We start from the raw sequence: 25,977 nt of genomic DNA on the forward strand, positions 1-25,977 counted from the left end.
ACACACGCACACGCACACACACACACACACACACACGCACGCACACACACGCACTTTCCTCAGCACATGGATATTCCCGCAAAGCTGTTTGATGTTTGAAGCTTTGCATGATTCAGAACAGAGAATGAATCTATTTAGAGATGAGTGCCCTACACCAACAGAAAAACACAACCAATATTCCCTGAAAATCCGTTTTTAAAACTTTTCAAAAATCACGTTTTTTATTGTGCATTCCAATGAATATCAATCAAACTGCAGTTGGTTTGTTTTGATTTAAGCCATAATAACTCAAAAAATACATCTAACTAACACAATAAAACACAATAAAAACATGATAACATCATAAAAAACATGATTTTTGATAAAAGCTAAAAATGGAGTTATCTCATTGTGGAACCAAACTCTTCAAACATTCCCTAACAAAATCTGAGAAACAACAAATATTCCCTGAAAAAAAATCACAAGCCCAGATGAACAGCATATAAACGATTGACTCGAGTCACGATTCACTGCCTCACTGTCATCGTCTCTGAGATCAGATTTAACTTCTCGAATGAGTCTCAGAATTAAAACCAGCTCTCGTGTGTGAACTCCTTCAGTCCCTGTTCACTTCTCATATTCAGATCATAGTCTATATTTGTGCCTCAGTTCATTTTAAATCCTGTTAAAAAACCTTGTGAGCGCTTTAGGTGAAAACACGCATACACACACGCACGCACGCACGCACGCACGCACACACACACACACACACACACACACACACACACACACACACACACACACACACACACACAATTATCAAGTGACCTTTTCCATATCCTCACATTCAATATGAACTTGCAGTATAATCTACTCATGACAATGAAATCTCATGTAGGTTGTAAAAACATTGTTAAGGTCATGAGAAGGTTATGATAACAGATGCCTGGTAGGTGACTTCTTACAGTGCCAACGTGTCCCATATTAGATTTATTTCATTCGTTTCTTACAGTAAGTCAGTGAGATCCACAGCAGGAACAGAGTCACACCCACTCAAAGAGACTCGACTAAATTATTAACGCACACACACAGAGAGAGATGCTGGTTTCCATCCAGTCCTGTACTATAGCTGCTCTATAAAGCAACATCAAAGATTCAGAGTCCTCCAACAGCGTTGCTCTTTTAAGAATTAGTCCCCTATTTCTAACACTTCAATTCAGTAAAAGACGTTCCTCAGTGTGCTGGACTGAAACCTGGAGATTATCAGAGAGCCAAAGTGATGGATGAGAGACCTGCAGCGGTCCATGAGAGAGCGAGATGATGAGCTTCTATCTGCTTCACAATAAAAGTCTATGTCTGTCTCTGATAGTTTGAAGTGAAATGTGAATTGTTTTCATATAAATCAAGCATTCTTATATTCAGAATCAGTGCAGTAAGTACAGTAAATATCTAAATAAAAACCTAATTCTGTTCAGACTGCTCATTTTCATTTTAATGTTGGGAAACCAAAAGTCATCACTTCAGCACCACAAGTGTACATACATACACACAACTCTTCCCTGCTTGTGTAGTGTCTCTCAGAGCTGAATTCAGGTCAGTGAAGATGTTATTATTAGCTTCTGACATCACAAACTACAGTACACACCTTTATCAGCATCTGTGCGTGTGTGTGTGTACGCTGGACTATTTTAAGCAAATCACTGAGCCGTAACTGTCATGTGACTGTCCCATTTCACCTGCGCTCTGTTATAAATATCATTCAAAATGACAATTTCTGCCCAAAATTGTTAAAACACGTATCCCGTGATTATACAAACAAAAGTGAAAACTGGAAGTGCAGATCCAAAGACACACTAAAGGCCATTGCACATCGAGTCCGAAATTTGCATCCCAAATTTCCGCACCTTAAAAAATAAATACGAACTCACGTTGTGTCAATCACATTTACTCACTGCCTCCGATATTTTCGTCCGTCATAAAAAAATCAGACTGGGTTCGATTTTCTGCGTTTTTCGCATCCGTAGCAAGCATTCTGAGAGGCGTTTTGACCATTCAGAGACACCGTACAAACGAGCACCAAATATGAAAAAATGCATACGAAAATTTCGGACTGTATGTGCAAAGACCTTAACAGCTGATATTACCCACAATTCACTCCGAGATTAAGGAGTTTAGTGGTGATAAATCAAATGAATGTTTCACCGAATTAATACATCTATTATATTTTGTTATCTAGAGAATATATTCATATGTCCCAGCACTTGCATGCTTTTAGTGTACAGCATGGTTCTTCAACCGGGGGTCCGCGGCCCCTAGGGGGTCCTCGGTGGAACTGCAAGGGGTCCGCTAACTACTGTTTACTCACAGGCAACTTTTTGTAAAAAATGTAAAGCATGGGTACAGAAATATTACAACCAATGTTCTCTATAAGCTGCGCATGTGCGCGGCCGCGTGGCCTCATTGAAGCTCCCGCGCATTGCAATTTTAACCTGCGTGCGGACAAAAACATCCATTCAGGCAGCAGAAGCGCTAGAAGAAACGTTACATCTGCTTCATCGTCTCCCTTCCGATAAGTTCAGAGTACGCATGAAAGGAGTTGCGTGCAAATAAAGTGCATTCTCATATATTTCTGAACTTCTGTTCAAATTTGTTAAAGCTGTAAAGTGCTAATTTGACAGGCAAATGACACCACACCGCTTCTGCATTGTGAACTCTGACAGAACGATGGTACGTGTTTAAAATCAATGAAACGCGCACCGTTTACTGATGGTGCTCGTCAAACAAGTTGCCCCAAAAATAACGTGGACTCGTTGCATGTTGCTCTCCTTAGTCTGATGTGATGCTCTGCAGAAAAAACGATTTTTCGTGTAACAGCCGCGACAATGCTGATCCACGAGAAAGACAACGGAGCTCAGAATTATAAAATAGCAATTTCCTTGACCCGAAAAACGTTGAAGAGCCCTGGTGTACAGCACAAGTAGGTGAACTGGAACATGGGGATTGGCAGGCAACAACATGACCAGTAATAACATTCCCAATTGATATGTTGCATTAGGCGTTTGCAAGCACTGACTCATTTTGTGTCATAATAAAGGTCTTGGACGATTTTCTGAGAAGACACCCTGTTGCCATGACAACATGCATTAGTGGATGACTCTGTAGGGGCCAGTGCTCTTTCTATACGCACTCTCCTCTCACTCTGCCGGGTGACAGAATTTCTCAGAATATATCACATGACACCAGAACGCACTGAAGACGCTCATGAAGAGATGTTGTGGACATCTGATGGTTGCCCTCTTCACACACTCTTCATGAGACGCTGGAAGACGTCCATTTGGAGGATGTGCACACATGCTGGGGGACTTTCTAGTGTTTTTCTTTTCACCGTGAATCTTTAATGGGGTCTTCAGTCATTAGGTTTACCGCATTGAATGGAGCACTGGTTGAACTCCACAACATTTGATGACAAAACTTGACCCGCACACACATCATCCGTTCTGTTTTCAGGACATTTACAGAACTATACCACGCCAGCGTCATCTCTGACTCACACATTCAGGTATAAAGGGAAACATGTGTGTTTTCATACAGTGTGTGTGTGTGTGTGTGTGCTCGTGTTTCGAAGAGAGTTTCTTACCTCCCCGTAGTCAGTGGTGAGTACCAGCGTTCCATCTCCACAGGAGTTCACCGTAGACGGCAGCAGCTGATCTTTATGATTCACCCACACCCGAGCACCCTGCCAAACACACACAAAACAAGTCAGACACGATCCCAGACAACATTCGGTCCTGATTCACAACAATCTGTTTGACACAACTCAATGTAATACATCCGTTCACAGCTGAAATCAGTAACTTTCAGAGTGACGTGTGGGTCTCCGTTCACACTTGTGTTCATATGCCCACCCGGAACAAACTCTGATTCACGATTAAAAATGAATACAAAATCCTACACAGCTCTGTAAAAATGGCTCACACAACGCATTTATGACATGATGCATAGGATTCCTGAAGTTTCTGTTATGTCACAGACTGCATGTTTGTTTTAGTACATTAGTGAGGACATTTCATAGACTTCCATTATTTTCACCTCACATAAAAATACTAAAGAATACTGAGGTATTTGGTGGAGTAAACTGTGTTCAAGTGACCGGATTTGACTGTTCCAATATGGCCGACGGTTTACATACAGAGGCCCATAGAAACAACTGCTGATAAGGCATCTGTGTGTGTATTTCTATGCTGAACACACACATACACCATGCACAACCATAAGAGAACATTTAAAAAAACAAACCATAAAAATGTGACTTGCCTTCCGTCCTCTTTTATCCTACAACAACACATATTCTCATGTTCCATGTGAAAAAGATCCTTTATGAGTCCACACAGATCTGAGCAGATCTATAGAAAGTAAACTGCAAAAACGAGTTGTTCAAAAGATGGCATCACAATTAGGAAGATAATCACTGCGTCCCAATTCGCCTACTTATACTAGTATGCACTCTAATGATGTACTTGTTTTTGTCACGGAAAAGTATATACATTTTAGTGCGTAGCAAAACAGCGTGCACACACTTGGACATACTAACGCGTAACGGAAGTGACCTAGACAACACTGTGATCACAAACTGTCACGAACATCAAAATGCAGCTCTTCTTTGCATTTAAAGTGTTTATTAAGTCGTTCTTTTGTATGTAATGTTTACTGTATACTTACATTTATTAATTTAGCAAAGCCTCTTTTATTTATTTTAATAAATGCAGTGGAGCGTCACTAAACTCCACCCTCTCGCAGTGAGTTGTGGGTAATATCAGTCATTTGAGTGTCCATGGATTCATACCGAGAAAACTAATTTCAGCATACTATGATTTGGGACGTACTAACTCTGTTTTCGAATACTATTTAGGAAGGATAGTATGCGAATTGGGATGCAGCATTTAACATTTTATAACAACAACCCAGTCATAACAACGTTCACAGATTCCTAAAGGTCCAGTGCCCAAAATCCATTCAATGTAAGGCTCAAGCCCGGAGTATAGTTCCCTTTTACGCGTACGCATTGGTTGATCTGCTCCTTTAAGCAACCATTATGAAACATCTACATAACCTTGACGAAACCTCCAGCTATGACAAAAATGAAACCTCTCCATGGGTACTTACATGTGTATAACCTTCACATAATGACACACAAATTCAAATCCATCGTGGCCAGACACCTCTCAACATCTCATCAATGTTCTCAAAGCTCTTATCAACCTTTCACAGCGTCTTTGGAAATGCCATGAGAGGAGAAGAAGGTGTGAGGAACATTGACTGAAAAATGTTGCATTTATACAGAACAGAGGAAGTGCAAAGCCAAAAACACACAGCAGAAGGACACGTGTGAAGATATTCTGACTAAAGCTTGAATACAGCTCCACAAGGATGAAGAAACAGAAAGAAATGAAAGTGAAAGTGAAAGAGAAGGAGAAAATAAACCCATCAGACATCTCTACAGCCTTATACATGCTAATATTCCTCAAGATCTGCACGTGTACATGAAACTGAAAAGATACTTAACAAGTGACCATATCTGTAGACCACAGTAGTAATATCATAAAGGATAAATATTATAGATTCTTTATGCATATTCATAGTTTAGGTTTCCTCTGTTTGGATTCTATGTATTTATATTGGTAAAAAAGAACCCCTTTTCTTTCTTTCTTTCTTTCTTTCTTTCTTTCTTTCTTTCTTTCTTTCTTTCTTTCTTTCTTTCTTTCTTTCTTATTTCCCCCCTCTTACTGTATCTCATTTTCCTTACTCATGTTTCCTAACCTCGTGTATGTTCAAAATCCCATTACACTGCACTTCCTGTGTGGTTACAGTATCAAATATACATGACAGATGCTGGAAATCTATACTGGTTACTAGGGTGTTCTGTGTGCTTGCTGTCACTTTGATTTAAGAGCAGCTGTAAAAACAAAACTTTTCGACATATAATGTCAAAAAACAGAATTTTACTATTTTTTTACAGATTTTCATGTACTTTTGAAATCCCCTAAAAAACGTAAAATTACAGAAAAAGACCGCAAATTTACAAGAAAAACGTGGAAAACTGTTATTTCACAGGTTTTTTTTGCCGCCCCAGCTGCCAGAAAATTTCTTTATTTTCAGTTTATTTTTGAAATATGGTCAAAAAACGTAAAACTACAGAAAAAGACCAAAAATTTACAAGAAAAACAGGCAAAGCTATTTATCCTTTTATTATAATCATTTTTCAGGGGAAAAAATATATTTTACGGTATATTTCTGTCGCTCCAGAAATTTCCGGGGTCTTTACAGATGTTTTTTTCCAGTGCAGGAATGAGACACACCTGACAGAGCACCCCTCACGTATTTAATGTCCTGCAGACATGAGATCATTCTCAGCGGTCAAACGCTTCACTGTGGCAGTAGAAGAGTTAATCGTCCATCAAAGGATGATATATGTGTTTCAGTAATGATTGAGATACACATGTGTGTGGGATACACATTAGATGCATGAGTGCAATGTTAATAATGACAGTAACGTTCAGTTACCATTATATGACAGTTACATTCATTTAGCCGACGCTATTATCCAAACATTTTTTCAAAACAGTCATAAATAGGCTAAATATTTTATTTCACAGCACATTTTCAAAAGTGTGTTTTTTAGGTGTTAAAGAAACTCTCAGGAACAACATGACGATCTAGGTTTAAGACTATGAAAACATCTGCATATGAGAATAAGAAGAGATGATGTTACTGTGTGATCATCAGCAAAAATCTGATGAAAATACAGTAATTATTACATATAATGACCAGGACATGTTTTTTAGAGATTCATCTTCAGAAATATAAAAGTGTTGGATAAATATGGACGCTCCTAAAGTCATGTCTTTAACACCAGTGAAGTGAAATCACAGAGAAACAACCGATGCTAAATCAGGAAAGCTGTGGTTTTCATGACAGAGGCTATAGTTGTGTTCTGATAATGATACGGCTCTTTACAGCCAGTGAGGAGGAGAAAACACAGACTGCTGATGTACTGAATGACTACAGTCAGTGTCACACGAGAGATTTCTCATCAGAGACTTACAATAGACTATAATGACCATTTAAATCCAATGTGTTACTATTATCCCAGCAAGCTGCCAGCATCTCCATCAATGGGTTGCCATGGTAACAGAGGGGCAGGGTCACGGCAGCAGGTGTCTGCGTGAACAAGGGCAATAGTGGAGTGGACGGGGTGGAATGTTAGAGCTTTCCTGTAGCTCAGAGGTTAGATCGTGGCGTTAGCAACGCCAAGGTCATGGGTACGATCCCAGGGATTGCACGTACTCAGAAACAAATGTGTAGTATAATGCAATATAAGTCGCTTTGCATAGCGTCTGCCAAATGCGTAAAAATTTAAAACATTGTTAGCTTGTGTATGTGTGTCACATAAACCACCCCATAATAATCATTCACAAGCTCTTTCTCTCTGTCACAGACATTTCTCTCATGTATTTATATCTCTTTTTCTTTGAACCAAGCATATAAAAGCAATGTCTGTATACTGTTCATATTACAAAACAAACTATATAATATTTGTATTAATATGCTCAAATTCAATTAAAAACACATGCACATGAAACATTCAGTCCTGTGCCTTCAAATAAAATCCTCTCAAATTCATATCTAATCCTCTCATATTACAATAAACATTATGCCTGATTCGTTCTCTCTCCATCCAATTGCTAAACAATTAATAAAAGAATAATACAGACTTAAACACAATGAAGTCAGAACAGATGGTTCAGTGTTTCAAAAGTTCATGTCATATCTTCAAGCCCTGGCTGTGCACAGATGAAAGCGCTGGAATGATGAGACTTTTGAGATTGAGACCCCTGAACTCTCTCTGGACGAGGTACAGCAGACGTATTCTGACTGTCTCACAGACCCGAGGCCAGTGAGAGAAACCTTTCGAATTAAACACAAAAGACATGAAGAATGACCAGACCTCAATCAGACGCTTCTGTGGATATACAGAGAGAGAGAGAGGACGCACACACATGCATTAACTGTGCTGGAAAGAGATTTGCACTTTTCCCCGGAGCGTTCGGTCTGTCAGATCTGTTCTTCACGGCCTCATCTGGGTCACGAGAGAGAAGTTTCCTCAGCACTTCTCTCGGCTAACTGAACACACACACGCGTGCTGGTTTGCTATTAAACTGAAACGACACAGACGTGTGCATTATCACACGAGCACACACTTCTGTCATCTGTGAGAATCACGTCATACGTTTCAATGGAAATGTCTTGGTTATATATATATGCATTAGCAGGTAAGTCAACAGACACCATCATTTTATTAAATCTGCTCAGTTTAAAGTTGTAAAGTTCTAAGCTCTAAGCTCTAAGTTCTAAGTTCTAAGTTCTAAGAATTACTTGAGCGGACTGACCAGTAGGACATTCTGTCAAAGTCCAGAACGGTCATCCCACCTACAGCCTACGGCCGTGCCCAGGGGCGGACTGGCCATCTGGAGTATCGGAACTTTTCCCGGTGGGCCGCTAATGTACACGTATGGTGCCGGAATGGATGCTTGGGCCAGACAGACGGACGTTATTAACACGAATGCATGCAATGTGAAGACGGACACGTAAGCATGTAACGCAATGACACGTTACATACAACAAGTTCTGTATCATACGCCACAGAGAGCCGTAACTTTCAATAAAAGCATGACGCTCGCTCTTCTAAAGCCCTTGCGCTCTGGGTAAAAAGCACGTGAATTGGGAGCCTGTTGGCTTTCGATATGATGCTGGGGCTGGGAAAGTGAATGCTAAAGCCCCCAGTTCAAACAACCAATGAAATGACTGCATTACATGATTCAAAAGAGAAGAGAGATTCAGAAAGAGAGAGAGAGAGATAAAGAGAAAAGACATTCACACTTTCAGATGAAATATAGGTCACACATCTCCAGTGGCTGCTTCACTCAGTACCAGTAACACACACAGAGAGAGAGATTCTTTTTGAGATTTGAAACCTCTTTATTTATACAAAATTTATTTCTTTACATAGCAAATATAGATAATATATAGTATTGCAGAAAAAAATAATAAATAAAAATCACCACAAAATGTCTCCAAAACATAAAACATCCTCCACAACAGAGCAAAAACATCCCTATAACACCATATGAGCATGAATTCTTCAACATTGTTTGTAGCATTATAAAAAGTAAAATCAATCTTCAATTCAATCTTACTTTCATCATTCTAAGAAAGACAATGTTTGCTTCGTAATCAAAGGACCCCTCGATCTTATTCTTTCTACTAATGTAGATGGCCATTTTTGCTTGGCCTAAAATAAACTGAAACAACTGACATTAGAATCTACACTTCTGACTGTATTTAAATCCTAGAATAAACATCTCTCTAGAAAATGTTTCTCCAAACGTTGAGAACATCTGCTGTAACAATATACTGTAAACAGTTGAGTAAAGTCTCCCACAATCCAAACAACAATGAAACGCTGTTTCCCTTTGTAAAGAAAAAGGACATTCGTCACTTACATTAGGATTGATGACAGAAACAAATGCATTAACAGCTACAATTCCATGCAGCACTCTCCATTGCAGATCTCCACATTTCTTTGTTAACGGTGGTTTGTATAATGCTCTCCACGCAGGTCTGATCTCGTGGTCAAGCCCTAAATGACCTCTCCAAGGAGTGTCAGCCCGACAACTTAGTTTACCCTTATTTAGTATCTTGACAAACAGTTTATACATATTTTTTCCACTCATATCATCTAGTCTACTCATAAGAGTTTCACTTAGCTCCAAAAACTGACCAGAAAAGTTTTCAAAATCAGGAACAAGAAACAATTCAGGAAAAGGGTCATTATAATTGGGTTGACAGAGACCATTACAGTATTCATTTAAACAAGAAAGTTCAACGTCTGTGAGTTCGCACTTCCAAATGTTGAGCAAATGCTCTATAGTCCTGATGGACCTGACTCCCACCCGAGAGGCCAGTTCTTCAGCATTACTCAGATGAGGGCCACACAGATCAACAACCTGACCCAGAGTAACAATTCGCTGCAGCACAATAGTCCTGCTATGAAGTCAACATTAAAACGTGTTCCATGTATTACTGGCTCTTTCAACAACCACGACAGGGAATTTGAACTCGTCCTTTGTTTGTGGAACATCAGTAAAAAGTCGATGATAAAACTTTGGAAGATTACCAAGATTTTGAGTGTTTAGATTCATCAGAAACAAGGATTCAGCAAGACGCCATTTTCCACCTTGACTCAAAATAGTCCGAGCCAAAGGCCTCCAAACAAGATCAGCAGGCCCAACAAGCAGTCTCTGGATGAACTGGAGTCGAAACGTAGCGCCCCTGCTGGGGATATGAATAATGGGGATATCGTCCTTCCTTCGGTAAAAACCGTATGCTCTGCAGGACCCAATGCAAACGGTCCCAAAAAAAATGAACCAGAACTGCCTGTATTCTGGCTAGCAGCTGTGGCGGAGGATCCGTACACATCAAACGATGTTTTAAAATATTGTTGTACAGCTGTGCATTGACAATAGAAGTATTCTAGTCTATTCTGTAATGCTGGTCTTTATGAATGCCCGTTTAAAGCCACAATATGGAATAATATTGTTATGAAATATCAAGAATCACTTGCACAGTGTGATATACTTCATGCAGTTGTGTACTTACATTATCCCAAATGTTCCCAAGAATGTGCAAATCCAGAGAAATTCCTATTTAAAATAATGGCCCGCCCCTTGTCTCCCTTGTATTTGTCACATATCAGTGACTTAATATCCGCTGCTCCGCACTACCCTCAGTTTCCGCTTGTAGAAACTACGGCAACACGCACATGCAGAAGTGGTTATACAGCATCTGTTGTTCTGTTATTATGGATCACGATTACTCTTTGGCGAGTAAAGGAAACCCAAAAAAGTGTAAACGTAGGCCAAATGAGGCAAGCAGACTTATGGACAAACGAAGAAATAAAACAAGGATTAATATCGGCGTAGCGTTCTCTAAATGGAGAGAGCTTCGCGACCAACTTGGACTCGACAGAGACTCCGCTCTCGCATGTGTTTTAATAGACAGGTAAGCACATTTTTTTTGAATGTACACAAAATACTCATGCACAGATTATTTGAATAGTTATGAATGCAGTTACCCTATGAAATACAGTATATGTCGCACGAAAATATGTAGCCAGTAACGTTACTTGTAAATGCTGTGGGTTCGTTTAAATGTACTTTTTAAACGATGACTGTGTGACTGTTTTAAACAGGTAAAACTGTGTAGCATTACGCTACCAAATCAATTGACTGATTAATTGGGGCTAACGTAGCATTACAGTCCACGTTTCTTGCAAGCTAATTCATTACGATGACGTAAAATAAAATTCATTCATTACCTCGTCTGTGAACATGATGGGCGATCTCCATACGCCTCTGGGTGGTGAAAACAACATGTACCATAATCAGATCTTAAAAGGTCAAAAAAGCCAAATCTAGGAAGCAGAATGTTTGAGACTTCTCATCTAGCAACCGCCCAGAACACCCGAAGCATCATAGCTGTGATTTTTGCGAACACTACTTACATTTCTTTAGAAAAAAAACAGAATTCTCCATGGAAGCAAATAAGATTGTAAATGCCCTGTCAATTAAATTATCGTTAATGGCTCTTTCACCCAGCGCAGTCTGAGAAAGATCTGCTGAGATCAGGATCTCCTGCTCTGTCCCGAAAACAAGATGTCTATGAGCCATCACATGATCTCAGATCCCCTCCATCCACATCCTGGTTAATACAATAACTGGAGTGTGTGCATCATCATTTAATGTCAATTACTCATTAAATCAGTCAGACACAGATTAAATGCTGACTGCTCAAAACCACAACAGACACATTGCATGTGCTCAAGAGGATAAATAGCTTATTGGGATAGCGTTATTTTGTATTAGTAAGAATGCAGGTGTTTGTGTGTGAGCCAGAGGTAATGATCAAATCAGCTTCGAGCATCGCAATCTATAGTTATTGTAAATGAAAGGAGAGTTTGAGCAAACGCAGTAAACAAAATTCAGCGCGTGCGGCATGAGGCCTGTTCTTCAGGTCAACCAATCCCTTCATTCTGACACCCCGCAGGCCATATGTTTGTGAACATCTCTAACATGAGACTCAAGGCGAGCGATGTGAATGTGGAATTTGAGAATAATCTCAAATATTTCCAAACAGCCTTCACGTGCTGCTTTAGGAATCTATTCCCATCACATCCACAGCAAACTAAACATGCATGAAAATGAAAAACCGTGCAAAAATCTTGAAGCATCTTTATATGATGTCAGTTAAAGACCCTTGCCTGTGCTTCAGTGCGCGAGCCCCTTCCCCCCTCGCGCGCGCCACAGCCCGGGCGCGCACGCGACATCACCTAAACCATCACCTACGGTCACTGTGTGAAACGAAGCAATGCTCCTCTATAATAAACCGTCTGAAAATGACAGTCGTGTTCTGAGAAGACAGGTGCAGTGAAACTGTATGTAAAGGGTATGTGGACGTTTGCATGTCACATCATGAAGGTACAGTAGGTGTGAACCAATGAGAAATATACACCTGCATCACACAACAACATTATCCAAGACATGTTTATTCTCAAATAACCACATTGCAATCTATTGCGTTTGCACCTAAAGCATAGCGAAATTAAGCCCACCTCTGCGAAGAAGGTCTCCATCTTCCCTAAAATCTGCTGTCCCGGTGTCCAGCCGATCGGTCACAAAAATGCAGACGATTCAGGAGCAAATATACGCGTGTTATGCAGATGCTTTCCATTCACGGATGTTTACGGAGCGCGGCGCACTGCAATCCTGCGCGAGGTGTGAACGCAGTCTGTGGAGAGAGAAACGCGACAGCTGGCGGATGACACGGCCGGTGGAAAACAGAAAACGGTCAGGTGTTTCGTTTCTGTACGTGTCTTTTTTTTATCAATCTAAAGTCGACGTCCACACACACTCCGCGCGCTGACTCCGGTGTGCGCACCCGCGTCCGCTCGCGCGTCTCCGGTGGGGCGGCGCACGTGCGTAAAGACAGCCCCTCCGGTTCAGCCTTTACCGTGCATACCGGTAGTGAACGAAAGAATCATTCCTGCATAACATGCCATGACTTTAAAACCAACGCTCAAAGTCATACAAGAATCGAGGAGCATGTTGCGTCTTATATGATAAGATGTGGATTTAAATGCAGCACAGTTAACGTCTTAAATCCCGTGTAGTGGGATTTGCGTGGGTCGTCCATGGACCTCAGATGGGTTTCCATGGTAGCGACACATCTTTCTGCTCCACGCTGTTTCCAGGCGTGTTCAACTTCATTGGGCGTTGCGCAGACCGATCGACGTTTGACGTCACAGTATCGCGAGAGCGATTAGAAAGCTCTGCTTACGAAAGGCTCTCGCGATTCTTTGCTGTCACGCCCACTCGTGCATGGGTGGGGTTGATTTACTTATTTTACGGAGATCGGGGTTGCTGTTGTGCCTGTTATGGAAAGTTCACATTTGCTAAAACTCACAGTGAACGAAACAAGCATTGATGTTTGATGTATTGGAAATCAAAGTGGGAAAGAGAATAATACAATTAAACTTGTATCAGTGGGTGTCAGCTGAGATTCCTGTGTTATAATACGTTACAAAATGCACACAAGCAAACTTTACTGTATCATTAAGAACCATCAATTGTATTTTGTGTATGTGAATGTGGTATCAGGTGTACTGAAGATTGACATCTGTATCATTTGGCAAACATGAGCTGATGACATTTTCAAATCCCCTTTGGTCACCTGCATCATTACTACTAACGCTCACTCACTTTACACCCTTAGGCACACACACACTGTATATACACCTCTTCAGATTTCTTTGTCAAAACTATTCTATTAGCAATGCCATTGGAACCCTTTTGAATGTGAATACGAAGTGTTTTTACTCCCTAGCTTTCGACGCTGAGCTTCCATTCAACAGAAAACCAAAACAACACTTCTGATCATCCATTTAACGCTTGTTAAAACTATCCGTGTTCTTCTAGGCTACAGTGGGCCAGCTGTGTCTTTAGCCGAGTATAAAGCGGTCCTGTCTGAGTCTCTCTATTGTGTGTCTCTATCTGTCACCGGGGGCTCTGGAGGTTTTGGGGGCCTCCAGTTCAGCTAGTCCTCTAGCCTGCAGCACAACACCCGAACTGCGGTCGCCTCTTTGTCTCCTCCATCCTTTCATCTCCTGCCTCCTGTCGTGGGATACGGGCCAGGGTCACAATACAGTAACAGAGGCTCACGTGCGTCTTTTGTTTCATTCTGCTGATTTATTTTTCAATGTTAGGGGCTGTTACACATGCTCACGCCCCACACCGTCGTGACATCTCCATACAACTCCATCTACATCTAAAACAGTAAAACAATAAACACAAGCACGATCTAACTTACAGCGAGAAGATCTCTAGACTCAACCAAGAAAACAAGAGTCATGTCCCATGTGGACTTTTGGAATCAAATGTCTTTTTAATGTGCCATCTATTGGATACTCTGGGTGATGTCATTGCGTGACATTTAATGGATGGATGAAAAGAACGTGATATGCTGTATGACAAGCCCTGCGGTTTGTGTAATGTGACCAGGATGCACGTGAACTGTATGAATAACAGGGTTGAGCGTCAGAGAGTTCTTAAAACAAATTTTAATCTATCTGAACATTTATAGAGCTATCAAACAAACTGCAAAAATAATGGATTTCTTAAATTTACTTATACCATGGTGTGTTTGAAAACTTGATTCTGATTGGCTGGAAGGGGTGCATTAAAATCATTTAATGCAGGGGTAAAAATCTTCCAAAATTGGCCTTTAAATCAGCCTCCAGTATTTAGGTTCAGTGATTTCACTTAAATGGCAATGAATACGTCCTTTTTTCCATTAAAGTGAAATACATTTTATTATAAACATCAGAGGCAAAATAAAAATATTATTTTAGAAGAAATATGGCACTTAGAGGCACTTTTGCATCTGAACTAGAGGAAAAACAATAACTGAATGTCAAAAAAACTGTATTGACTATCAAATGAAACATGTGGAATTCTTAAATTCTGTATGGTGGAAAAAGCAACTTATCATCGCCCAGCCATGTAACCATGGCAGCCATGTTGCTATGACAATGAAAGATGCTGCAGAGTAACTTTAAGTGACAACAGCAATGCACAAGTAAAAATACATCTTTTTTTCTTCACTGTTTCCTGATTGGGTTCTCTCTCCTCTCAGCGTCTTCATTTTTCAGTGCTGAATCAGACAGTTGTATCTGTGCCCGGAAGCCTGTCGATAATTGTGTCACTGGGTGTGAAACAAACCGATCATTGTCAATCAAAGGCCAGTACCATAATCCGTCTGATTCTGTAAATTAACTAATGCCTCGGCCTATAGCGATCTGGTTTCTCCCTCTTTACCTGCTCCATGCAGACAATCCACTGAAGTGTCATTTCATTTCACTTTAATGACCTCTTATAGTGTAGAAGAAGCGCACAAACACACTGTTTATCAGGTGTTTTCTTTAATAACAGTTTTAGATCCACAGTCCTGTTCACTTCTTCAGGATTGATCTCGGATGAATCAATAGCCATTATTAGTCCAGACAGTCATGAGACGGTTGATGCTGTAGGTAAGTGCTGTGAGTTGTGTCTGGATGTACAATATAATGGTGTTGGGATAGACGGTGTGGGTGTATTTATGATCTCATGCAGTGATCAATGCCCTTGATCACCATGTTGAAAAAAAACTGATAGCACTGTTATATTTCTTTCCATTTATTCTCTTACCAAACATGTATGTGCTACGTGTGTGGAGATACAGTATGTAATAAATTCTCGTCACAGATACTGCATGTGTGTGTCTGTGTGTGTGTGTGTGTATGGATGCTTGTTATTCCCGGCAGGCAGCAGGAGTTTAATTTAATTAAATGTCCCCAGAGGAATGACCTCATTGCTGGACTAAAGGGGTCTCCTCCACTTTCCCCCGTTTCCTCATCCTTCCTCCTGTCAATTCCAATATGACCGGACGTCATCTGGATCAGTCCTCAATAACACTAATGCACAGATAAAGGTCAGCCCACACACATCCAACACGTGTGTGCAGACCCTCACAAGCATCTGTAAGCTTTAATGGGCACCACATCCCCCATATTCAATTAGCCCGCTTCACTTAATGACCTGGATTATGAACGCTTACACTCAGTGAGAAAATATATGATCACCTTTCTACTGAAATAATCAATCCATATGAGGATTTATTTGTTTTTTCCTTTAGCCATGCTTTTGAGGATTGATTTACAGTTATTCGTTTTGCCACAAGCATCATAAAAGCCCCTCCCTACTGTCGTCTTCATCTCACATTTCCCTCTTTATTCTAATATTTACAGATAAGTTGTAGGGTAAATTGTGTTTACCTTGTTGTTGGAAAAAGGATGGATATTAAGAGTGTAAAACTGCTTGATGAGATGACCTTTTCATTACTTAAATTAATGTCCCTGTTTTTTTAAGAGCTCAGTGGACATATGCCAGACAGATTTTAGCCTACAGTACACACACGTTAGGTTTCTATACATTGTGGGGACAGCCCATAGGCGTAATGATTTTTATACTGGACAAACTGTATATTTTATCCCCTAACCCAACCCCAAAACCTAATCACAGAAAACTTTCTGCATTTTTACATTTGAAAATAAACATAATTTAGTATGCTTAATAATCCATTTGAATTGTGAAGACCGATGTAAGTGGGTGACACTTGTACTATCATTGTGGGGACATTTGGACCCCACAATGTATAAAAACAAGTACACGCGCACGCACGCACACACACACACACAGTATGCAAGCAGATAAGAGGGAGAGATGTGTGCTGTTGTATTAGAAAAATATGCATTTATTAAAACTTACATTTATCCTCGACAGTACACTACATGTTTAACTAATGTAATATTACGCTGTTGTCCCAGTTTTACAGCAGCCAACGAATCGTCGATTCAACAACGAGCCACACGGTGGAGACACTGCAAAACCAAACACTTGAAGCTGTTGCGATCATACTGCCACTGAGAAGTGTGTGTGGTGTTTCTAAACACAATCTACTATCTCAGTTTAATATGCAGTGACATTTTAAAGTAATTCAACATAATAACATCAACTGAAGCAAAAGTGTGAGTTGAAAAAACAAACTCTTTGTCTGATAAGCAATGACCACAAAGGTCGACATAGATTCTATAAAAAATAATTTCACAAGTCTGCCTCTCAGGATATCAACATTTTTGTTAGAATAAGCAAGGTGCACGTGCAGTACAGCGGCAATGTGATCCGTAGGATTGTTTGTTTACACGTCAACAACGTTCAATAAAAATACTCATGAAAAACAAGTACAACCACACGTTATGAAATTCATCAGACGTCATTAAAGACCAAATGATTTTTACACAGGAAAACATTCCATGACTGCACACACACGGTTCGACATTTTGTCAAGCGTGCTAACTTTTCATTTCCAAAGTATTTTTGCACTGTTCTGAAAACTTTCTGCGAAGTTAAAATCTAGTGAGTACTCTGAACAATGAAGCGCAATTATACCGTTGATATACCGTGCGAAATGCTGAATGTCACAAGTCGCATGGATTCTTCTCTGTGACGCTTTTAGGTGTGTTGACGCTGCGCAAACCGATCTGCACATGGCATCAGAGAAACCGCGAGATCAGACGTCTCCGTATACTTTCTATTGCTCTCGCGACACTTCAATGCCGATTGTTCTGCGCAGCCGTGCGCAGATTCAATGACATCGAACACACCTATCGTTGCCCTAGGAACACCCGCCTCCTGTGGCTATTGGCCCTTTCGCATCCCAAACCGCTGCTGATTGGACTGCAAATGTGTCGCACGGATGACACCGCCTCTGTGCATTGCGTAAAGAAACGAAAGCAAAAATGCTTGTAATGGGAAAACAAAAGAGAAATTGACATTAAAAACAGAAATCACACATCAGCGCTCCTCATATTCGCGTGAGGTAAGAATTCATATCAATCTTATTTATTCCTGAGGCGAAATCTGTGTCCTGCTGCATTGGTGACGCGCCTGTCATGTTTTTCCAAAACCTTCTGTTGACATAAACAACGTTTCAAAACATCAGCCAGCGATATTAACTATCATTGTTTTTTACATTAACTAATATAAATCATCGCGCGTGGTCAACGTATATAACATTGTATATATATATATATAACATTCACGTGACTGTGCGTTGTGCTGTTAGTAAGCAATGGACTGCGTGTGTTTACATGAATGTCATGTCATGTCATCTGTAGGAGAAGCGGTCCCGTCATCTTTTTAGGTTTCTGTGATATGGCGGGAATAATAAGGTAAGAAGTGACACAATGTTGCTTTGCAGTAAAATAACGTTACATTTAAACGCACTCATGTTCCTTCCGGTGCTTACAGAGATGACTAACATGTTTGAAAATGGTTTATAAAGGTTTTAATTTTTTTTGTTAGATATGTGGTTTTGTTTGAAATGATTTGATTTTGTTGGTTGTTTATGTAATAAGGTTTGTAGGTCGGTGTGTCATAATGTGTTATTGATGGCTGCTGTCATTACACAAACAAAAATAATATGTGTGGCCTATATTTAGCACTCAACTGTAGACAGTGTTTATAAACATATAAACATTGTGTGTATTTAAAGTCTTTTTTTACAGTCTGTGTTTGTTTCAAATTTCTTTAAAGGGACACTTCACCCAAAAATGAAAGATCCGTCATCATTTCCTCACCTTCGAGTTGTTCCAAAACTGTATTAATGTCTTTGTTCTGATGAACACAGAGAGAGATATTTGGAAGAATGCTTACAATCAAACAGATCTCGTCCCTGTTGACTCCCATAGTAGGACAAATTACTTGATCCGTTTATGTTGTTCTGTTGAACATAAAAGAAGATATTTTGAAGAATGTAGGACAGCAAACAGTTCTGGGGAACTTTTGACTACCATTGTATTTTTTTCCTACTATGGGAGTCAATGGGGGGCAAAATCTGTCTGGTTATACGCATTCTTCCAACTATCTTTCTCTGTGTTCATCAGAACAAAGACATTTATACAGATTTGGAACCACTCGAAGGTGAGTCAATGATGACAGAATTTTCATTTTTGGGTGAACTGTCCCTTTAAGCGATCAGGTATGTTCTGTTCAGTAAAAATATTAAACTAACATGTCACATGTGATTAGAGCAGTTAATTGATTTGATTTTGTATGTTTTATTTCTCTGAAAGGCAGCAGAAGGGTAATAGAGCGTGACAGGAGTTTTGATGGCCCACTTTGACACTGAGTACCAGCGCCTGGAGGCGTCTTACAGTGACTCTCCTCCTGGAGAAGAGAATCTGCTGGTGCATGTTCCAGAGGGATCCAAATGTAAGATACACGACCACACATCTCTCAAGAAAGCAAGCACAGCTATCATCTTTGATTCTTTCGTCTTACCGTACAATGTGTAGTTATGTCTGTAAGGAGACCCAACATGTGACCCAACAATGAGATTTATACAAAATTTCCTTTTTAGTTTTGAACACATTTCATGCATTTATTTTTTAATTTCAGCTCCATGGCACCACATTGAAAATCTGGACCTGTTCTTCCAGAGAATATCCTTTTTGCACTATAATGAACAGTTTGATTATGGCTTCTAATAGATGGAAATGCTGTAACTAACGCAACAGATGTTTCTGTTCCAATCATATTTACTTTAACATTCAATAAGTCTATAATCTCCACCAGAAGAATGGATTTACCTGTATGCTCCTGGGAGAAATATTCGAGCTTGTGTAAGTCTATTTATTCTTCATGTGCTCTTCTGGTGTGGCCGTTCTCATACGGTTTTGTTATTGCCTGGTTTAGATGACTGCGTTTAGATATGTACATTTTATAACATTATTATGTTGTTGTATGTAGAAAATTCCCTTACATGTAGGCATTTTGTAGACGCTTTTCTGAAAAACCTCTGGAAAGACAATAACAGGTCCAATCTTTGTTTCAGGCAACTGGTGTTTGTGGTGGCATTCACAGTGTTTCTGGTCAACTGTGTGGACTATGACATTCTCTTCGCAAACAAGTTTGTCAATCACACCGATTCGTCGAAGGTTACACTGCCAGACGCCATTCTTCCAGTGGACGTGTGCAGTGCTCGGTAAATATAATCTATTAAAAATGACAAATGATGTGGTGACTTTTATGATTGGCCTTATCATCATCTGTCTGTTTGTTTTAGGATCCGGGACAATGTTTTTGTCATCTTTATCATTCTCATATCAGGAGTCTTTTGGCTCCATCGACTCGTGAAGTTTATGTACAACATCTGTTGCTACTGGGAGATCAGATCATTTTTTATTAACGCCCTGAAAATGTCCATGGTGAGCTTTTCTCTTAATAACGCATTGATTTTCATTTTCAAAGCAAACATATCATTACAGTGGTTTAAGCAGTTATGTGTATCACTAAGAGCAAACGTTCTGGACTGAGTTTTCTGTGCTTTGCGCAGGCGGATCTTCCGTACTTCACCTGGCAGGAGGTGCAGGCGCGGATCGTTGAGATACAGAAGGAGCACCAGATCTGCATCCACAAGAAAGAACTGACAGAGCTCGACATTTATCACCGTATACTGCGTTTTAAGAACTACATGGTGGCCATGGTCAACAAGTCCCTTCTCCCCGTGCGCTTTCATTTACCTCTGCTGGGCGACACGGTTTTCTACACCCGCGGCCTGAAGTACAATTTTGAGCTGATTTTCTTCTGGGGTCCCGGATCGCTTTTCGAGAACGAGTGGAGTCTGAAGGCCGAATACAAACGCGGAGGAAACCGCTTGGAGTTGGCCGATCGTCTGAGCTCCAGGATTTTGTGGATCGGAATCGCCAACCTTCTCTTGTGTCCCGTCATTCTCATTTGGCAGATTCTCTACGCGTTCTTCAGCCACACGGAGGTGATCAAGCGCGAGCCGGGGAGTCTGGGAGCTCGATGCTGGTCGCTGTACGGCCGGTTTTACCTCCGACACTTTAATGAGCTGGATCATGAGCTGATGTCCCGTCTCAGTAAGGGCTACAAGGCGTCTTCCAAATACATGAACTGCTTCATGTCACCATTGCTGACAGTGGTGGCCAAGAACGTGGCATTCTTCGCTGGTTCCATCCTAGCGGTGTTGATTGCTCTCACCATTTATGATGAAGACGTGTTGGCCGTGGAGCACGTGCTCAGCAGCATCACGTTATTGGGAGTCTGCATCACAATCTGCAGGTGAGCAAAATCAAAGGTAACACTGGATGGGTACATCATTAACACTCATTAATTTTTAGGTGCTCTGTCCCTTTAAGAGCATCATTCTCTCAATTGAACCTGTATCCATAAGCTGTTGTTGATTTGACCGTCTGTGATCCTCAATCTGCTCCAGGTCTTTTATCCCAGACAAGCATATGGTGTTCTGTCCCGAGCAGCTGCTTAAAGTCATTCTGGCACACATCCACTACATGCCGGATCACTGGCAGGGTAACGCCCACCGCTACGAGACCAGAGATGAGTTCGCTCAGCTCTTTCAGTACAAGGCTGTAAGTCACGCTGGAAAATCTTCTCTGTGTACCGCAAACATTTACGTCACACCTAGGGCTGCACAGTTCATCGAATGGGGATTACGGGTGAAATTATTACATAACCTCAATTACAGCTGTCTGTTAGCGCTTAATTCTGTGCGTTTCGGCAGTGTGTTCAGGCACCGAATCTGAGAATTGATACGTTGACATGTCCTTTAGCTATTCGTTTTGGACTTGTAATTGACAACATAACTCCCATAATGATTTGTTATTCGCATTATATATGATTAAGTTTTAGATGTTTAAATGCCAGAATGTGGCATGCAGCTGCGTCACATAAAGTTATCAAACATTTCAAATCTTCATAGTAAAATCTGTTAAGCGACAGTAATGATCGCAATTACACTATCCAGGTGAATAATCGACAATATGATTTTTGTCTTTCAGGTGTTTATACTGGAGGAGCTGCTGAGTCCCGTCATCACACCGTTCATTCTCATCTTCTGCCTGCGCCGCAAGTCTTTGGAGATCATCGATTTCTTCAGAAACTTTACTGTGGATGTGGTCGGTGTGGGCGACACTTGCTCTTTTGCACAGATGGATGTCCGTCAACACGGTCATCCGGCGGTAAGGGCGGACCGATCATTCGTTTTCAAACTGTTTAAAAAGTACCTGGTAGATATTGAGAGTGGACGGAATGACAGAACTCTAACGTCCGGCTGATCTCTTGTTTGGTGTTTTCCAGTGGATGTCTGCGGGGAAAACAGAGGCCTCCATCTATCAGCAAGCAGAAGATGGGAAGACGGAGTTGTCGCTTATGCACTTTGCCATCACAAACCCACACTGGCAACCCCCTCGAGAGAGTACACACTTCATCAGTCAGCTGAAGGAGAAAGTGCACCGAGAGGCCAGCGGGGGGCAGCAGGGAATCCTAACAGATAACGCTGTCTTTACCTCAACTCATTCACTACAGTCTGATTCGGAGGTACGCAGTGAATTCTGATTTGCCCCAAAAATGGATCCTAATGCGAGATGTAAACATAACTTTTGTCAATCCAGCCTCACAGTCTTATTGCAAATCTTCTGATGGGACCCCCGTCTCTGTCCTCGCTGCATCTGGGTCGTGAAGGCTCCATCAATCCTGTATCTGTCGGAGCGAGCGAGGGGGCATCCGCCCTCCGATCTCTCTCTCCAATCAGCTCCAGTATACACCTGCGGGGCAGCTACCCATCTGCCAGACTCCCACGACCTGACCAACCGGCTTTAGCGGCCAGCCGTGCCATGACGGGCTCAGGGTGAGAAAGAAAGAGATGCTGAATATACGACAGTAGATTTTCTCATCATTCTGTTCATCATTTGTTGTCTCTTTGGCTCGTCTTTACGCAGTACGGATGCCCAGACCATCAGCTCCGGCAGTAGTGCGTGGGAAGGTCAGCTGACCAGTATGGTCCTATCAGAATACGCCTCCACAGAGATGAGCATTCATGCTCTCTACATGCATGAGGTGAGAAATGTTATAAATTGTTATGTAGAAACGTGCATTTTCTGTAAAGCAGCTTTGAATATGTTGAGTGATAATCTGAATTCTGTATTGAAATGCTGGCGTACGCTCAGATGCATAAGCAGCAGTCTCAGGGTGAGCTGTCTCGACACACCTGGTACAGACAGGAGAGTGATGAGAGCAGCGAGAGCGTCAACGAAGACCTGGAATCCACCCGTAATTTCCCTCGCTCCAGCACTTTCCCCTGCACCACCACTCCACACCAGGAGGGGGCAGCACATCACAGCAGCAGACAGCAGAGACGCCACGGAGGAACCACAGGTATGCTGCGTCTGAAATCGCCTACTTCCATACTATGTAGTAGGCGAAAATGAGTACGAGTCACACGAATAGTATGTCTGAAACCTCAGTATGCAAAAACAGTAGGCGAGAAATACCCGGATGGTCTACTATGTCCGCCAAGATTGGTGAGTGTGGATCGGATGGACACTTTTCTATCCCATGATGCCACGGGAGATGAGCAACGGTCAAACTTCAAAAGTAAATCAAATAAACATAGCGGAAAACTTTAAGGTGGACGTCCGTTTTTAATGTAAGTGCCAATAAATGAATTTCTCGTGACTAAATTATGCTCTTATCCACGCTCACGTTAGGTTGTTGTTAGTACGTCATAGGTCAAAGAGCATACAGGTCACATGAACATAAAACATGTCCCAAATGTATTCATACTACTCCCACTCGTACTATATAGAACGTGCTGTTTTAACGGCCGATAGGTACTTATTCAAATTCAGTACGTACTGTCACAGTATGGCATTTTGGACGCAGTGAAAATGAATGTTTGGCATTAGGAAGCCAGATGGGCCGTGAGGAGTCGTGATGAAGGATGATCTGTGTTTCCCACAGACTCTGTTCCTGGAAGCTCTCGAGTGCAGAGGACACCTCGCGTGCCCTTGGGTGGATGGTCTGAAGAGACCCGAACGGGGCGGCACCACGACACAGTGCCTGAAGAGGGGTCTGAGGACGAGCTACCGCCTCGCGTCCATAAAGTGTAATGCACGACCTGAAGATATAATGCTGCAACACTGTTTGATCACCCATTGCATTCTTTATATTTATCTTCCTTCTTATATTCTTGTCTTTTTGCAGGTGAATTAACAGATGTATCGTGGACGAAGAGAGACTCATCTATTTGCATCTGATCACAAAAGTCGTATTTATTTTCTCTCAAGAATCCAGACTTGGTTATGTGTCACAACGTGGCATCATGTCAGATATTTACACGGCTTTAAATGAGTTATTAAGATTTTATTTGACTAGGGATTGATTGCTCTCTAACCCACCCAATAACCATTTTTTACAGAACATCTGACTAAATGATCCAAACTGACACATTCTGATCCTGTTAAAATAGTTTTTTTATTTGTATGTTTATCTGTAACGTTCAGATAATTGTTTATTCTCCTTTTTAGAAGCTTATTGTACATAGGAAAGTGTGTTTACAGACTGGAATAAGCAGTGCGGTTGACATTATTTTTCCCACAGAGGACATCGAGTGTCAAGTAGAGTTGTGTTTATTTAACTTCCACAGTTCTCTTGTCCAAAAGTGAAAGTCAGTGTTGATGTCTCATAAAATGAACACAATAAATGATAACGTGCAGTGTGCCATGACAAGCTTTGAAATTGTACGGAATAAGATTTTATTGTGAGGTCTGGAGGGGAAAGCCACTGGAGATCATTCAAGCATGCCACTGAAAAAAATGATTATAAATTTTTTTCTTGTTGTTTGCACAATATTGAGGAAGAATGCACTTTATCTCTTTTTAATCCAAATGTTGATTCTTGGGCAATGCGCTAATCCGACAGAACACTGTTTTGGATGCCGTATCTTGTGTTTATAGAGAAAATCCCTATATTTGTCAATCACATTTTCAGTTTATTTGACATTCATCATGGCACTTGTGAATGTGCATTGTTTTTTTCCCAATATCTCAGGACTGTTTGTTTTTGGTTCTGAAGTTATCCAAAAAGTGCATGAAACTCGCAGCTTTCTGCACTCTTCTCACACCCGTGACTGCTAAAGAGAAGAAGATCAAACTGTGTGTAGTTTGTGCAAACTTTTTCAACCTCATTTCTAGAAAAGCACTCCCATCAAAATGCAAAATGTGTTATTTAGTTTCACGTGAACTGACATCTGTTATATTGCTGTCATGCATCATGCTTGCGTAGAGAAAGTGTCAATCGTGCATGACCTTTGACCTTTAAACCAGTATCTGCTTGTAATTATTGGCTTGAAAAAAGCTTCTGTGACCGACTGCAGCTCCGCACTGTTTTGAGTTTTCTAGACCTAGACGGTGTTGTATATTTACATTTTGTACAGTTGTAAATTCATCAATAAAGATGTATTTAATAGTTTGTGTCTTTATCTTTTTTCAGGTTACACCTTTGAAGAGTTATTTCATGCAGAAATTAAAATTGAGTCGTTGTTGTCCTGTGGCTATTTGTTTGTTGGATTAGTGTAATGGTGCGGTACTCAATGTGAATTACAGTAAGTTTTACTTTACGTTAAAGCGTTTGTTGTGTCTTTAAAATATGTATTTTATTAGTTTAATTAGTTGCCAAACAAAATGATTTTCTGCAAATATGTGCCAAACAAAATTATTTAAATGTTCTTAAGCAAAGCAAATGTTGAAAGTCCACTGATAACATCTAGCTTAGCTACATTTTTATTTTATTTGGCAACGTGTTTGGGCAAACTAATAAAAATGGAACTTTCATAAGACTTTTATTGTTCTGCAGTAATGCTCGATACCAGTGCTTCTCTTTCTATTTAAAGTAAATCTGTGGGAAAAAA

At 40.8% G+C, this 25,977-nt stretch overlaps 2 protein-coding genes across 3 annotated transcripts in view; one reads left to right on the top strand and one right to left on the bottom strand.

The window, feature by feature from the left end:
* myo10l1 (myosin X, like 1) overlaps positions 1 to 13,238 on the bottom strand; it is a 41,325-nt gene extending 28,087 nt beyond the window's left edge. Inside the window, exons 1-2 of the mRNA XM_057337542.1 lie at positions 12,707 to 13,238; positions 3,617 to 3,715 (exon numbers count right to left, since the gene is read on the bottom strand). Of these exons, the coding sequence (XP_057193525.1) occupies positions 3,617 to 3,715; positions 12,707 to 12,727 (120 nt within the window). The 5' untranslated portion in view covers positions 12,728 to 13,238. The remainder of the gene's footprint in view (positions 1 to 3,616; positions 3,716 to 12,706) is intronic.
* A 4,690-nt stretch (positions 13,239 to 17,928) lies between these two features.
* On the top strand, positions 17,929 to 25,524 carry atg9a (ATG9 autophagy related 9 homolog A (S. cerevisiae)). 2 transcript variants are annotated; one of them, XM_057338823.1, is made up of 16 exons: positions 17,930 to 18,066; positions 18,365 to 18,418; positions 19,322 to 19,460; positions 19,647 to 19,689; positions 19,805 to 19,870; positions 20,083 to 20,232; positions 20,314 to 20,455; positions 20,584 to 21,332; positions 21,487 to 21,640; positions 22,070 to 22,249; positions 22,368 to 22,607; positions 22,682 to 22,917; positions 23,009 to 23,126; positions 23,237 to 23,444; positions 24,030 to 24,174; positions 24,273 to 25,524. In XM_057338823.1, the coding sequence occupies exons 3-16, from the start codon at positions 19,358 to 19,360 to the stop codon at positions 24,274 to 24,276; spliced, it is 2,538 nt and encodes an 845-aa protein (XP_057194806.1). In that variant the 5' UTR covers positions 17,930 to 18,066; positions 18,365 to 18,418; positions 19,322 to 19,357; the 3' UTR covers positions 24,277 to 25,524. The 2 variants fall into 2 exon arrangements, with proteins under 2 accessions (XP_057194807.1, XP_057194806.1); XM_057338824.1 differs by lacking the exon at positions 18,365 to 18,418 and having other exon boundaries at positions 17,929 to 18,066.
* The last annotated feature ends 453 nt before the right edge of the window (positions 25,525 to 25,977 follow it).

Source organism: Triplophysa rosa, linkage group LG7 (assembly GCF_024868665.1).
Source record: "Triplophysa rosa linkage group LG7, Trosa_1v2, whole genome shotgun sequence".
NCBI lineage: Eukaryota > Metazoa > Chordata > Actinopteri > Cypriniformes > Nemacheilidae > Triplophysa > Triplophysa rosa.